This window comes from Podarcis cretensis (assembly GCF_951804945.1).
Source record: "Podarcis cretensis genome assembly, chromosome: 5".
Lineage (NCBI taxonomy): Eukaryota > Metazoa > Chordata > Lepidosauria > Squamata > Lacertidae > Podarcis > Podarcis cretensis.
The window spans coordinates 88,909,725-88,926,819 of record NC_137174.1 but is presented as its reverse complement, the minus strand read 5'-3'; the positions used below and the strand labels follow the sequence as shown (position 1 = coordinate 88,926,819).

At 43.5% G+C, this 17,095-nt stretch overlaps 1 protein-coding gene across 8 annotated transcripts in view; it reads right to left on the bottom strand.

Moving 5' to 3' along the window:
• NLGN1 (neuroligin 1) overlaps positions 1-17,095 on the bottom strand; it is a 657,428-nt gene that overhangs the window by 316,874 nt on the left and 323,459 nt on the right. For 6 of the 8 annotated variants that reach the window (XM_079977756.1, XM_079977755.1, XM_079977758.1 and 3 more), the window contains one exon: positions 2,024-2,083. The exons of the other annotated variants lie outside the window; for them this stretch is intronic. In XM_079977756.1, coding sequence (XP_079833882.1) covers positions 2,024-2,083 — 60 coding nt within the window. The remainder of the gene's footprint in view (positions 1-2,023; positions 2,084-17,095) is intronic. 8 annotated transcript variants of the gene reach the window in all.

Sequence of the window (17,095 nt, the reverse complement as noted above, 5' to 3'; positions counted from 1 at the left end):
TGAGGCACAATAGTTTATAATCCCCAGTGACATTTTAAAGAGGTGTGTACAAAGTGGGGGAGCGGAATGGATAAAGATGCAATTCTTTGCAATGTCAGAATGGTTAGTCATGCATCGGGGTGGGGGAAACCAACCAGTGAATGGGAATAAAGTAGCATTGGCAGTGGTGACCATTTCTGAGTATGCCACGTTTTTGTCTATTTTATCCTTGCTTGCCTATGTTCTTCTTGGGACTGATCCAAATATGTGGAAATGGACATGGTACAGTCCTCTGCATCTCTGTTATTTGTTTTCCCTTCTCCCCTTTACTCCACCCTGGTGTTTTCCTACTATGGAAATATTCAATACATTAGTAGTTGTTCTTTAGCAGACGCTTATCTGCAGTCTTTGACATCTGAATCACAGGGGTACCAGGAAGCACTGTGTGTGCCTTGATTTGGGGCTCCTTGCACAGATTCAACTTTGCTTGAATCAAATAACCTCCTTCCACATTAAACCTTAGGCAGTGTACCAACAGGATTGTCCCTTCTCAGAAACTGCACATTTGTATCTTAAAGATGTATGCAAAATGAAAAATAATGTTAGATACATGTCTGCGTGGAAGGCAAGGTGATTAGGACAAGAACAGTCCAAAAGGAAACACACTCCTAAGCATGGGAAAATGAACTATGGCAAAGTAACCTCTACCACTGACCTCAATTTACAGTTCTCTTAATTCTTGTTTTAAGGAAGAAATAAATGAAAGGATTGCTATTCAACCATAAACACATTCAAGTAAACAGGAGTTATATGAAATGACCCCCAAGGCTGAGAAGCCCTGTTCTGGGGCAAGCTAAGTTTAAATAAATAACTGTACTAACAAGGCACTGTTGCTATTTTATGGGAAATGAGATGTTTAGGGATTTCTGGACAATGAGAGAAACCCATGGACTTGTAGTAAACCTGTGTCCCAAGTCTGTAAATCATGTTTTCATTGGACATCAACATTTCCCCCACACATAAACAGAAACACGAACAATGGGCATGACCCAGTAGCCTCAAGTCCACGACCTTGGGCCCTGGAGAAGAGATGGACAGCAGGCCTGCTTGGGATACTCTGAAATTAAATTAGAAGAATTTGAATAAGAAATCATTCTCAGTAGGGTTTTGCATCAAGTGGAAGACTCAGGACAGTCAAAAGAACAGAGTTCTTCGCACAACAGGAAGTTCAACTCAGAAATTCGCTTCCAGTAGCCGTAGTGATGGTTACCCAACCTGGATCGCCTTAAAAGAGGATTGGACAATTTAATGGAGATTGATGTCATCACTGGCCATTTCTACCTCTGCTGTGTCTCTAGAATTCCGTGTTAAGGCTGTCAATTCAGAATAGACTGGGAACTGGGTATTCAGAGTTTTCTCTCTTGTTGTCATGCCTACTAAGATTACGCAGAGTTTGTGATACCATTTTTGGGACCTGAAGCAGAAGTCAAAGAGTTGCAGTCACAACAATCCAGTTGCTTGGGAAACACTTTTATCACAGCGTTTATCATTCCTTCCCCAACAAACACAACATTTCCATATTTATTAAAATGGCATTAAGTGGGTGACAGAAAAGAAACAAAAACACAGAGTCTTTTGTATTTGGTGAAATATACAGAAACAGAGGTTAGAAAACATGCAAGAAGGTGTGTGAGAGAGAGACTTTTTCCAAAGCGTGTTAGTTATCATGGACAAAATTCAGTCAAAAGTGGGATGCAACATATCAGGAGTCTGTTCCGGGGAAACAAAAGTAAAATGGCCTCCGGGTTGGTTGGTTTTTAAAACACTGTTATCTTAAGAACTTAACAACATTCTTTCTTTTAAGAAAAATTAAAATATGTAACAACAAGCAAGAAGACAAAACACATCAAAAATGGGAATTAAAAAAAAACAAATCTTCAAAAGAAGACAAGAAGTAAAAAAAAAGAAAAAGAGGGGAGAAAAAAGATTTTTCAAGGGGGGGGGTCCTTGTCATGCAAATCAGTTTGGCAGGGGGAAAAAATACCTTCATCCTCTGCACCTTCATTATCACCTAAATCATCTGTCTGTTTCTTTGTTAGGGGACCTAGGATTGAGAACGGAGAAAATGGAGGAAAAAGACAATTCAAGAATATACAAGACTGAGGGAAAAAAGTAGTCAATATTAAACTTCCAAGGACGTTTCAAGAAAAACCACTCGTGGGGACAGGAGTACTCTCAAAAAAAGGATTTTTCAGCAAAATATTCCCTATATATATATATATTCCATACAAACATCTAATGTAAAAAACCAAATATGCACACCATAAATTGTATTAAAAATTAATGAACCAACATCCACTATTTCTTTTTGGAAAGAAACCCAAAACATACCCACCATATTTAATAACACTGAGGAAGCAATTTAATCTATTTAATCTTTTAGTTCATTTTTCTAAAAATTTAAACCATATAAAAAATCTTGTTCTTGGTTTCGATGTAGGAGATACCTGATTATAATTTTTAAAAAAAAACAAAAACAAAACAGGCCTTTACAGTGAGTTCCCTTCAAAAGAAATATTATGTGAAATGCAAATTGATTTCCATAATTCCAGCCATGGTGGCTAATACATTCCAAGGATAATCATGTCCTAGATTTTGTTTAGTACATCCATTAATTTGTAATTTAATTACAACCTTGGATAGAAGAATGTTGTCAAACCTTTCGATACCTGCTGACATATTTGTTAAAAATAACGAGGTTTCAAAATGGGATTCAAACCCGGATACTGGAAGGGTTCCTTCCACAGAGTTGATTACAGTCTCAGCAGGTCACGATATTATCATACAATCGATTTATAGGAATAAAGGAATTAAGACTTGGTATCATTCCATGCTCAGGACAGCAATACTATTAACAAGTGTTAGGAGATTAATCTTACTTTGCAAGGGGGGGGGGGATGGCTACCCTTCTCCTCAAGCACACAGCATAGTCAGTAAAATGTTCCAGAAGGAAAGTCAAAGGCATTTCCAGAACATTTCCAGAAAGTCAAAGGCATTTCCAGAACACCATTTCCATATGCCATGTATTTTCACACTTTGAAGCACAAAACAAAAGCAGCTGAAACTCAGCTTTATATTTCTTTTTTTCTCCTCGAACAAGCACAGCTCCATGACATTCTGTAATCTGCATGCAAAACACACACAGAGACACACACACCCTCCCCCCGCCGAAGTCAGTACAACTGCGAAACTTTTAAGTTAAAAAAGGCAGCCAAGCACACAGTTGAAAAGGAAGGGGGGGGGGAATCTCATGCATAAAATAACAGTAGAAGGAAACAAGAGAGGAGATGAAAGGTTCATGTTGGTACCTAGAGCATGGGTAGGCAAGAGGCATGCATCGTCTCACAGAAAAGTTGAAACATTTGTATTTTAAAAGCTCTGCTCCTTTCGACTTCTTCTCTCTCTCTCTCTTCTGAGTGACTGCATGCTAGCACATCAACCCGAAATCTGCACTGTGGAAAAGGATGCTGCCTTTGCATCTAGCAAGTTATATGGAAATTGGACGGCTGAGTTGAAGGTCTCTGTGAGAAATATAACCAACCCATGAGCGAGCATGAGACTTTTTACTTAGAAATAAAAGCAAAACAACCTTCTTGTACAACGGGAGGGAAAACACCTACAAGGTGCTGGAAGTCTCAAACCATGTATCTCACTCTATGCACATCTACCATGTCTTGTCAAAAGCAACTGTCTGGTGCTCTCAGCGCTACCAGTTGAGATGGGCAGAAGGTGGGATTGCAGATACAGAATACTGATAGGCTTCTTATGAAGGTGCCACCTTTGGCCTGAGATATTCAGCTAAACAACTCCTCCTCCTCCTCCTCCTCCTCCTTCTTTACAAAAATAACAGCTGCTATGAACATATAAATCTGACTTAGACTGAGCCATATCCTTATTGGTTTAGCACACTGTGGTCTACTATAGATAGTGGAAGCTCTCTGCGGTCTCAGGCAGAGATCATTCCTAGCACCCAAGAGACTGAACCAGGGTCTGAACCTGGAATGTCCTGCATGCAAAAATGTCATAGTCAATTTATTTACCTACCATATCCCCCCCCACACACAAATGCATCTGGGTTCAAGCGGTGTTAGAAACCGAGATATGAAAACTAGGAGCTAAATGGCACCTTAAACCTGGGTTATGGGTGCAACAATGGAATGTCCAGGTGCACTTTTTTATAAGAATACAAAGCTGAAAATGAATGAACTGCAGCTAAAATATTATATTCATTTTTCACCTGGTCTAGTCCTTCCCCTGCCCACCCCCCTAATATTCTTCAGAGGGTCTCTTCTCCAGTCTTCAGAGAGCAGCTGGAAGTGGGGAGGCAGAAAAAGGTCCTCCTTTCCTTCCAATCTGCAGTTACAATCTGAAATCTTAGGCAAAGTACTGCACCCAGAGCTCAGAAACTGTTCACGCTAATGAAATTCCCTGTCGCACAATGCGCCTAGAACAATGGGAGTTTTGAACACTGCAAGTGGTTCACACAAAAAAAGTCTGAATAGCACAAAATAAAGCTGTGCCGTGCAGGGCATCAGTCTTGAGAGCCAACCTAGACAGCATAGCCATTGCCTCCTCATGCTCTTGCTGCTACGCCTTTATGGGTTGGCTGTACTTGGACCTGCCATTTCAAGAATTCACTTTGTGCCCCCTCTGCTTTGCTGTGCTCTGTCACCAACATGACCCTCCTCTAAAAACAGACACAGATCCCACTCCCTGACCCTGCAAACCAATTTTTTCTCCAAACCACTTTTCAAAAAAGTGATCTTTTAGGAGGTCACGTAATCGATATTGCACATTGCCAGTTACATCATGAACCTGAGAAAGTGGGCTAATTCATACGCAAAACAAAGACTTTTCAGCCTCCACAACGCTGATTCAGAGGAGATTTCTCTTCTTAATCAAGAGACTCTGCCAGGTCCAACCTCCCACCAGGACAAGCTGATGATTCTCATTAGTGCTAATGGGAAAATGGACCCACATGGCAGTTTCGGGGAGAAAGAGCATTTTGCATCTCATCAAGGCACTATTGCGGAAACAAGAGAACCACTGTACATGAGTGGGAAATTCCTAATGAACTCTGAACTCATTTAATTTCTGTGTGCTGCTTGGTCTACCATTACTAAAAACATAAGTCATCCCTTTTAATCTAGCTTTAAAGCTAAAAAAAGGAGGATGTGCCACATTTTAACCTTTCATGAATTTGATGGTGGCGCCTGCAGGAACACATTTAAAAATGCCTAATCACATGGGCAAGACATCTCTGTAGCCATATGGGTGGATTTTAATTATTTTGGAGCACACAATTATTTTTCCATTTAATGATGCAACAAAGCAGACATTTGTATTCTTTTAAAAGGAATGAAAGTCTTGTCCAAAAGCTGTGCACGGTCAGACAGAAAGAAGTTAAATTGCACTGAGCCTTATCTATCAGCTGCTTTGCAAACAGAATAACCTAGCAGGCACTGTTTTTAATCAGCGCTTCTCCCTTATGTTCATGACTATCCATTCCCATACCTCATATAAAAAGGAAATTAATATTTACAACAAAACTGCCATAGCCTTTAAATTTAACTAACTCCAACAGGAAAGATAAGCATTCGGAAAGTTTTTTGGTGTCTGGGTTTTGGAAGCAAAGACGTCATTGGAATTTACTCAGAAAGCAATGGCCAAATGAACTGAACAAGCTTACTTAGGAGTAAGCCTGCAATCCTGTGCATGCTTGCTTAGCCTGCAGCCCCAGGGATACTCACCTGAGAGTTAGCCTCACAGAGCTTTGTCTGTCTTAACAAGCCTTTGTTATTAAGCACATGTTAACTGTACTTTTCCTCAAAATATCATAGGGCAATGAATATACTGTAAACCAGATGAGGGTAGCCAATGGGTCTCAAAACCTTGGTGAGTTAGGAACTTTCCCTCCATGTGAAGACAGGCTATGGTGGATTGAGCAGGTGAGACCAATAATGGGTCCAATGGCCAAGAGGTTTCTATGCATGCTGCAAATGGAAGGGAGGGGCAGATGAGGCTCATCAAATTGGGACAGTAGCCCATCTAGGAGAAGGAAAACTCTTAGCCTAAACCTCCGCTGCCTTGTGGAATATCTCCAGGAGAAGAAAAAGCTAAGGAGTAAACTCTACACAAATCTGGAATGGAGTCCCAAAGATGGTTGGTGCCAAACGTATTGCTCTGATTTTTATTTTTATTTTGGATCCCATCAGTGAGTCCAGGAGGGGGATCTTGTGATCTGGGCAGCCCAGGACCTCGAAACACACTGCCCATGTTTGCACCCTGAGGAGATCACTTTGGTACTGCTAACACAGCAGTTTGACTTCACACTCCATTGTCTCTTGAGATAGATGGATGCCAGCAAGGAGAATGTATATGCAGCTATCCCATTTTATCCAAACAACAACTTAAGTTAGGCTGTAGAACTGTGGCTCTTGCACTAGTGGACAGGCGACTTTTAATGTTGAACAGCAGAGGAATACAGCTAAATTCATGCTAGCAGAAACACGTTCTGCAACAGGTTGCATAATTTAATATGCAGCAAAGTTAACATCAGCCTGTTTATGTAACAATGGTCCACTGGTGCAAAACATTTCACCAGTGGAGCCACAGATGATGATGAAGAAGAAGATAGCAATGATAAATGTTACATTGCACTCATGAGAATAGAAGCAGCGGCGTAGCGTGGGTTGTCAGCACCCGGGGCAAGGCAAGTAATTTGCGCCCCCTAACCCGGGGCAAGGCAAGTAATTTGTGCCCCCTAACCCGGGGCAGGGCAAGTAATTTGCGCCCCTAACCCCTAACCTGCCGCCGCTGCCAGCTTCTTCTTGCTGCTGCCTGGGCTGGGGTATTTACAGTAAGGTAGCCAAGGCGGCGGCGGCGGGTCCGTGTCAGGTGATCTGAGGCGAGTTGCCGCTGGCGCTGCCGCCCAAACGACGCCGCTTGCCCGGAGGAGGAGGAGGGCAGAGAGGCGAGGAAAATGCAACATGGCCCAACAGCTGCAGCAGCGGCGGCGGCGGGGCTGTGAGGAGGGGCTGCCTGGCGCGCCCTGGCGCGCCCTGGCGCGGTGAGCGCTGAGAGCCGCTGCCTGCCGGACGCCTTCAGCCCGGACGCGCGCACAGCTCGTCGGTTCCACGAGACATGGGGCTCTGCTACAGCCTGCGCCCGAGGCTCTTTGGCGACTCCGGAGGTGGCGAGCGCCCCCCCGATGTTGCACCCGATGCGGCCGGCCCCCCCTGCACCCCACCACACTACGCCACTGAATAGAAGGCTACTAAACACTACTGGATGGCAGTGAAAAACCTCATCTCCCTGTATTGAGGACAACAATCAATGTCAAAACAATAAAAATGAGAAGGGTCAGTTTTAGGACTGAGCTGTGACAATTCTAACTCTATGCAGGTGGCAAATCCACAGCATTTTGCTCTCCCGAGTTACCCCCTTTCCTTCTCATTTGCAGGAGCACTCCAACCCATAACCAGAGTTAATTAAGCTAATTGCTGGCTGTGACAGTATTATTTCACTATGCTTTGCCCCACCCCCAAATATCCTTTGTTCTTCTCCTCCCCCACCCCCACATCAATAGCCAGCAGAAGAATAAGCTATAAAGAACCAAGTCTTGCTCCCACCTCTTTTCCCCTTCAACCCTATACTAGATGCAATATTGTCTTACATTGAATGTAACCAAGAGACTCGATGATTTAAAAAGAGAGAGAGACATTGCATGTTCTTTTATAATTCAAGAAAATCCTTAATAAAAAAATATATATTTCAAGAGAGAGCGCAAAGGAGGATTAAGGAAATATGATGAGGCATGGGAGAAACTTTATACGCTGCAGAAAGCGACAAGTGAACTCCTGAGTTGTGCATGAACATTATTGTCATTTTGAACTTTTGCTCTAACTCAGGCAGGGAATTTGCACACTTTCCCTGGAATGAAATGCACAAGCAGCAGTTTCTGATCTCGCCATGAAGGAGATGACCAACTGCTCCTTTTGCATGTTACAGTATGTAAACGGTGGTGAAACGGACATGCAAACCATCTTGCACATTTGCTTCAAGACACTTCCTGCAAAATGCAAGTAAGCCTATGAAGCCTGCTCCAATCAAATCAGACCATTGGTCGATCTAGCTCAGAATTTGACAGGCAGGAGCTCTTCTGGGATCAAGGCAGGAGTCTTTCCAAGCCCTTTCTGAAGAGACAAGGAATAAAACCTGGGACCCCTTTGCACGGAATATACATGCTCCTACCAAATCAATCCCTGGTTAAGACAGCTAAGTGACAACAGCTCCCCCTCACCTCCAACCCTGCTCTTCTGTCTTTGCGACCAAGACAAATTCAGGTTTTCCCATCTCTGTACATTTCCCTATCCCTTCATCTCTTTGCCAGATAACATTACACACATTGAATTGCTGTCTGCCATGCATCTGTTAAAAATGCAGGAGTTCTGCTGGGAGAAAGCAAAGCTGGATAGAACAGTGTGGCACATGGAGTAGGCAACCCAATTTTACACCCTAATACAGTGAGGTGGGGTGGGATCAACCATGACTGCTGGTTCTGGACAGCAGAAATCACTTGGGCCCACTGCTGCCCCAGCCCATTCACAGAGCAGTCAAGCTGCTGACCCAAAATAATTTGGGGGTTTGCTTGTTTGTTTTGTTTTGCTTGCAGCAAGGAAAGAGCAGGTAAGGAGGGAGCGGATGCCTTGACAGCCCTGTCTCTTGAAGAGGGCAGAGGGTCAGTCTGCACTGTCCTGCGTTTCAGGTGTGATTATTTCTCAGGTCATCACCACAGTTGCTTTCATCATACACTGCTTTCCCACAACTATGCTTTGAATATATCCAAGAGAAGGCCTTGGAACCTTGGTGTGAAACTTATCTCCCCCTTCTGAATGCCATTATACTTGATGCAACCAGCAGTGGCTGCAGACAGGGTTACTCACCCTGCAGACAGGGTTACTCACCTGGCTTGCTCAGGTTGCTATGGGTTACCAAGAAAGGGAGGGGAAAGGCAGCAGGGAGCCTATTAGGACCACAGCAAGCAAGGAGGGGAGTTTTTAACCCTTTTATCCTTGAACCTATAGAATCATAGAATTGCAGCATTAGAAGGGACCCTGAGGATTGTCTAGTCCAACCCCCTGAAATGCAGGTATATGCAGCTGTCCCTTATGGGGATCGAACCTGCAACCTTGGGAATATCAGCACCATGCTCTAACCAAATGAACTATCCAAGCCTGCTTTAACTGTTTTAATTGCTGGTTGTGCTGTTTTACTGTGCTTGTTTTATTGCACAGTCTCATTTGTGAAATTTTATGTTAACGTTTTGATGGAATTTGGGTGTTTTACTTGTGTGTTGTTGTGGTTTGGGAAATGGTTTTATACATGCAAACTGCTTAGGAGATACTTTGGCAATTAAGCTATTTGTCTCTCTGTGTGTGCTCCTACAGAAAGAGGGCAAATGGGTGATTGGGCTTTGTGACTCATGCAGGGGGCATTGCTTGGGTTCTCGGTTTGGCCTTGTTTAACACCACTAGTTTTGCCATGCAGCTCAGTGTGCCTAGTGGCACAGTTGCATACAGTACTTGATTCCTGATTGGCTGGGATCACTTTGGAATGGAGACGGATGCCCTAACCCAATCTTTCACAAAGATACCCGTCATTAAAATCCTCAGTCTTCTCACAAGATAGGGGTGGTTTTATTTATGATGGGGTGAGTTGGTTCAAAAGTGTAATAGGTGAACATTTGACACAGGTCTACTGCAAGATTTCCCAGTGAGTGCAAGACTCTATCCTGGCGTCTTTTGAATGGTTCTGGGAGGGGATCCTGTGATTTTTGGAAGCTTATCAAGTGTTCCTTGTTGAGATCAGTAATTGTGAACAAGCATGCCCAATAAACATCTTGCCCGCCAATATTGGACTTCCCCTGTAATGCACAATCACAGAGTAACACTGAATGTGAGCTCTCATAAGCCTCACAGTCCTTTACAGAGCTTGGCAGACCTATGACAGCCAGGTAGATGTGGAAATCATTCTTTGATGGTAGCAGCTTTGGGGATTGCTGCTCTATCCAGTTGGCTCATTCACAAAATGCTAGGCAGAACAGCTTCAGCAGAAATACAAAAGCATCATAGCTAGAAGACTTGAAGAATCCAGATATATGCCAGGAACAGACATTTGCTTTCTGAGATACCTTCAACACTATTGCGACATGTATTTTGAAGGCTTTTTTTGGCTACCAGATGATGTTGTGTGTCTGACATCTATTTGGCTATCTGAAGCTTTTATGATGAGCAGAGCTTTTCAGGAAAAAAGTGAAAGCAGCACACTTTCTGGCAAACCCAACAGCAAAGCATGGAAGTGCGGCATGGTGCCATGTTATCCACACAGCTGCCTTCCCAACTCCCACCCTAAATTCAAAGCTGCTGTAGATTTTCCCAGCTGAAAATTCTGTTTCCTGAAATTCCTATCAAATGCTTGAAGTCAAAAGTCAGATTTTGCCTGAACAAAATCGCTCCACTCCACAGCCTGTCACATCGAGAGGCATGTCTGTCCTCCAGACTTGATTACCTTAACACACTGTGTGTGGAGCTGCCCTTGTATCTGCTCCAGAAGCTTCAAATAGCACAAAATGCATTGGACAGACTGCTCAGAGGAGCAGGCCACTGGTATCATGTTGCCCTTCTGCTGAGTTGAGCTGCAGTGGTTGCCAATTTGCTGTTGGGCCAGGTTCTAGGTACTGGTGTGAATTCACAAAGCCCTAAACATAGAGACATCACCTGGCCAACAAAGGTCCGTATAGTTAAAGCCATGGTTTTCCCAGTAGTGATGTATGGAAGTGAGAGGTGGACCATAAAGAAGGCTGATCACCGAAGAATTGATGCTTTTGAATTATGGTGCTGGAGGAGACTCTTGAGAGTCCCATGGACTGCAAGAAGAAGAAACCTATCCATTCTGAAGAAAATCAGCCCTGAGTGCTCACTGGAAGGAAGATTGTGAAGCTGAGGCTCCAATACTTTGGCCACATCATGAGAAGAGAAGACACGGTGGAAAAGACTCTGATGTTCGGAAAGATGGAGGGCACAAGGAGAAGGAGACGACAGAGGACGAGATGGTTGGACAGTGTTCTTGAAGCTACCAGCATGACAAAAAAAATTCCTTCCAGTAGCACCTTAAAGACCAACTAAGTTAGTTCTTGGTATGAGCTTTCGTGTGCATGCACACTTCTTCAGATACTGAAGGTATCTGAAGAAGTGTGCAGATACTTCAGGTATCTGAAGAAGTGTGCATGCACACGAAAGCTCATACCAAGAACTAACTTAGTTGGTCTTTAAGGTGCTACTGGAAGGAATTTTTTTTTGTTTTGACTATGGCAGACCAACACGGCTACCTATCTGTAACTACCAGCATGAGTTTGACCAAACTGCGGGAGGCAGTGGAAGACAGGAGTGTCTGGCGTGCTCTGGTCCATGGGGTGACAAAGAGTCGGACACGACTAAACGACTAAACAACAACAACAACCAACATATATGGGGTAAGGTACTTGAGGGTTGATTCCAAAAGATCCCGCCTGAGAAACGTCTTTGCCCTTACGGAGACGGTAGCACCGAAACTGTGGCACACGTCCTCCTGTCTTGCACTCTCTATGAAGACCTGAGAAACAAGATCATCACCCCACTTGTACTAACCACCCCAGGGCACTCAACCACTGCCACAATGTCCTTTCTTCTATCAGATCAAAATGAGCAGATAACAGCAAAGGTTGCTAGGTTCATAGCAGGGGCAATCAGAATAAGGGCTTCTAACTGACTGCTGATTCAGGACATTAAATTGTGCTCTTATATTAAATTTCCCTTTCTGTGTATACTGTAATGTTTTATTGTTGCTATGGCCATTGGCTAATGTGAATAAAGTTTTTTATCTATCTATATGGGGTAAGGCGATCTTACAGGTAAACTGGACCCAAGTTGTTAAGGGCTTTACATACCAATAGTAACACACTGAACTTGGTCCAACAGCAAAATGGCAGCTGGTGCAGATGAGCACTGGTGTTCTTTTCTAACAACACCTCAGTCCTGTCAGCAATCGTGCTGCAGCACTCTGCACTAACTGCAGCAACTCGATCAAGTGCAAGGGAAGCCCTACACAGAGTGCATTGCAGTAATCTGGTCTTGAAGTAACCAATGCATTAACTACCGTGGCCAAGTTTTCCTGGTCCACTTCTGGCCGTAGCTAGCAAACCAGTCACAGTTGGTAAAAGCCACTTCTAGCCATACAGGGGTCAGGGACTGTGCTGAGGAAGAATGGTGGGAGCCTCTCCCTGCTCCGGATCAGGATCTTGAATCTTCCCCGGAGCAGGAGGACAATATAGAATTGGAACAGTGGTTTGCAGAGGGACATAGTTCAGAAGACAGAAGCTGGGAAGTACTGGATGGGGAACAGCTAGGAGGAGAAGCACTGGGAGAGAGAGTTAATTTTCTCTGGAAAGTGTTCATCCGCTCAGCCCAGGGTCAAGAACAGCAGATAAGGTGGCAGCACAGAAAGCACAGCGGTTACGAGATCAGGTTACAAGACATGGTATGCATGCGTGACTAGGGAGGAATAATTGGGAGCACCTTCATTCCTAGGAAATGGATTCTTTGTTCTCTCGCTGTGATCATTAAAGTTTCTAACTGGTAAGAAGTCTCCTTTTTCTTTGTTCTGCTTATCTACTGTTGAAGGGGGGGAGGAAGTCGATTTCCTGAAGCCTGACGACAGGCTACCTGAGCCTGTAGTGACAGGGCTAGATCCAAAAGCACCCGCAAACTGTGAACCTGGTCCTTCAGGGAGAATGGAACCCTCTCTGGGATAGGCAATTGACCAATTCGTCAGACACAGGAGCTACTCACCCACAGTGCCTCTGTCTTGCCGGGATTCAAGTTCAGCTTGTTTTCCCCTCATCTATCTCACCATTACATCCAACCTCTGTGCTTATTACCCATCTGCCCCTGCTCCATATTTCAAGATCTAAATACCATAAGGTCTGGTAACCCTAAAGAGGAATTGCCTACTACCATGGAGGGGAGGTATATAGTATTGGCACTTTCATTGCTTGCTTGCTGCCACTGTTGAAGTGCCATCTGTGGTGATTGCTGCTCGTTGGACTACCGGTGAGGTTCACTACAGTCTTTGAGCAAAGTGCAGCTTGGTGTCAGAGATGCTAATTCAACATCTGAACAACTCCATCTGTCTAGAAGCACCCTTACAAAAGATTATTATTTTTCTTTTCAATTTGAACTTCCCCCTGCACCTCAGCTGCCTGAAGACATCTATTTTAGCAGAGAGCAGCCGATATAATTACACTCTGTTTACACTGTATTCAAAAGGTAATGCATTAAGTACATGGTTGTAAGGCAGTTTTCTGTAAATACATCACTCTTAGATAATGGTATTAAACACAAACACGGGGGGGGGGTGCCTTGAGTGCTACTGTAATTATGTTGGGATATTTTTTTTATAGCGCGGTGCTGTAACATGGGAGAAATTACTTGATCCCAAACTGAATTCCTTTCAACCCTAGACCTGGGAAGTGGGGCGGGGGCAGGGAATGAAACCATTTCATCTGCTACATGAAAGCATCATCTGAAAGAAGAGTTTCTCTATTAAAAAAAAAAAAACCTGTTTATCGGAACTTCCGAGGTCAGTGCAGGATAAGAGGCAGCAGACTGTTGAAAGAACCATGCCTTAATGGATCTTTTCCCACACAGACATACACACCCTCTCTATATTGTTTCATATCATGTTTTGTGTTATTTATATTCTGATTTTGTGTTGTGAACCACCCTGAGATCTACAAGTACAGGAAGGTATACAAATTTAAGAAAATAATAATAATAATAATATCATAGAACTGTAATGAAGGAATCTCAGCCAAAGCATCAATGGCAGGTGGTCATCCAACCTCTGCTTAAAATCATCCCGTGAAGGATGGACCACCATCTCTCATGACAGTCTGTTCCACTGTCAAACAGTTCTTACAGCCAGAAAGTTCTTCCTGATGTTTAATTGGAATCCCTTTTCTTCAACCAGGCCTTGGGATGATTAGCATCCTATATACCCTTTGTTGGTTCAGGTGTTTATTCTTCTTTTTATTGCATATTGTGTGTACTTTTATGTTGTTAACTGCCCCGGGATCTGCAGATGAACAGTGGTATGCAAATTTAATATGGTAGTAGTAGTTGTGGTAGTAATTTGAAGACAGCCATCATATCTCCATGATACTCAAGTTCCTTCTATACAGTGGTACCTCGGGTTAAGTACTTAATTCATTCCAGAGGTCCGTTCTTAACCCGAAACTGTTCTTAACCTGAAGCACCACTTTAGCTAATGGGGCCTCCTGCCACCGGAGAACGATTTCTGTTCTCATCCTGAGGCAAAGTTCTTAACCTGAGGTACTATTTCTGGGTTAGCGGAGTCTGTAACCTGAAGCGTATGTAACCCGAGGTACCACTGTAATAGGAAACTATCAAATGTTTTCAGGCAGGAAGGAAGGCGAACGGGAAAAAGCATGCATATCTCATCTAACTGTTCAAAGATCACAAATGCATTTGGTTGAATGTTAAGAAGGATGCTAGATCATAAATAACTGCCCACCACTGAATTAGATCTGATTTTGACGATAAGTGAGATTAAGGAAAATATAATTTTTTTGGAGAATTGCTAGATTTTATTTAAATGAGTGGAGATAAGATTGTAAACAAGTGGGTAATTTGCTTGAAAAATTTCTTTTTTGTAATGATGTAAGTGGGAGCGGGAGATGTGAGGGAGTCCAAAGAAGCGACAAAATTATGTTATGATATAAGTAATGTTGTTTAATATTTACGCATTTGTATTTAAAAAACCTTAATAAATATGCATTAAAAAAAAAACAAAGATCACAAATGCACATCCAGGTGCTGCGATTTTATTATTTCACGAATACTACAGCACCAGAATTCCCCCACAACACCCCCCCATGTTTGAATACTTCGATTTAACCTCGATCAGCTTTCCCTTTTCTCTTTCATGCCAGCGTGACACAGGGCAAGTTTCCTTACACCCCACCCTGCTATCTGCTGAAGGAAATGCTTAACAAGCCCAACGTGATATACAAATAATGAATGGGAGGTATACTCAAATGTGACAGTGGGTGGATCTTTGCATCATTTACTTGCACAAATGGTAGGGGGGGAGGACTTCTGCCTAATGCTCTAGGGACCTGCTGCCACCCAGAGTGGACCAAGGGCCATCAACGAGGCATTCCCATTTTCCAATGTGCATATGGTGCATTTTATGCTACCTGGAAATGTAAATATCCTCTCAAAATAGCCCAGTGTGTGAGAGATGATTTGCTCCCTCTGCTCAGTTTCCTCTTAATTATCTGAGGCACTCCTATGTTGAAGTTGCCCCCTTAAACACACCCACATTTGACTGACACCCACCTTCACTTCCGTTCTTAACAAAGGAGAGGTACCAAAAGCTTGTCTGCTCTTTTAGATATGGCAGTCATTTTGAGCTGTGCCACATCCCCATGGCTGCCATTTTGTGTTATGTCATATCCCCCCCCCAATAGCAGCCATTTTGTGAACCGGGCCAACTAATGGTATATGGCATGTTCCTATGAATGTGCTGCATGGAAAGCATGGCCTTGGAGCCTTCAGTGGAAGAAATAAAATTTCACCTTTTCCACTGGAGCACTGTTTTAACAATGGTTCCTCTGCAATTATGAAAGGCCCACACTCCCTACTGCTCCAGCCCAGCAAGGCTTTCATTTGATTAAAGCCGCATTAACTTCTCTATGGATGAGTTAGCCATATGATCTGCTGATGTGTCCCTTTAATAAAGAAAATTATATTAACACACCATGAGGTATAAGAATTGCTTTATGTAATAGCTGCAGACATAAAAGCATTAAGCACATCATTAATAACCATCTGCCTTGGAAAACAGTGCCATGGGTAACATTGGGATCTCTTCTGTTTAGTACATAACCAAATCAACACTTTTTTTTTTCCTGAAGAAGGCTTGTATTTAAAAAGATTATCCCTCAAGGGCTTTATATGGAGATATAAAAGATGCCCAAGGGCTTCTATAAGCTTTTACTCAGAATCTTTATATGCTTTGAGGGAAGCTGTAAGAACCTCAGAAGTAGCCTGCTATGTAAGGGCTGAGACTCATACTATCCAGGAAGTGATTGCAGAGGTGCACCTACATTTTTGGAGCCTGGAAGGTTGAACTGTCATGGGTCCCCCTTGGCAACCAGCAACAAGGTCTGGGTAACCACGGCTCCCTTCTTCAATGGGGTAGTTCCATGACAGATCACCAACTTTTATAACATCTGGGGTAAAAAGGTAAAGGGACCCCTGACCATTAGGTCCAGTCGTGACCGACTCTGGGGTTGTGGCGCTCATCTCGCTTTACTGGCTGAGGGAGCCAGCATACAGCTTCCGGGTCATGTAGTCAGCATGACTAAGCCACTTCTGGCAAACCAGAGCAGCACACGGAAACGCCGTTTACCTTCCCGCCAGAGCGGTACCTACTTGCACTTTGACGTGCTTTTGAACTGCTAGGTTGGCAGGAGCAGGGACTGAGCAACGGGAGCTCACCCCGTCGTGGGGATTCGAACCGCGGGCCTTCTGATCGGCAAGTCCTAGGCTCTGTGGTTTAACCCACAGTGCCACCCACGTCCTAAACATCTGTGCTACTGACTCTCAAACTTTGGGATGGTTGAAATAGATACAACAACAAAATAATCAAATGTAGTCATGCAACTCAGATTGGGTCTACTAGATCCATTTTCTTTAAACCAATGTGGACAAAAGTTGCTTTTGGGGCCCCTTCAGAATTAGGGTTCTGAAGCTTAAGATTCATTAGTTTCATGATCTGCACCTGGGTGATTAGGGTGCCAGATGCCAGAAATGTAACTACTTCTCTTGCCAGAGTTTCTTGCCGCAAGCTCAGGCAACATTCCTATGGAAAGAGGTAATCAAAATTCAAGGGCACATTCCAGCTAGGCAAAAACACCCATGGTGGGAATGAA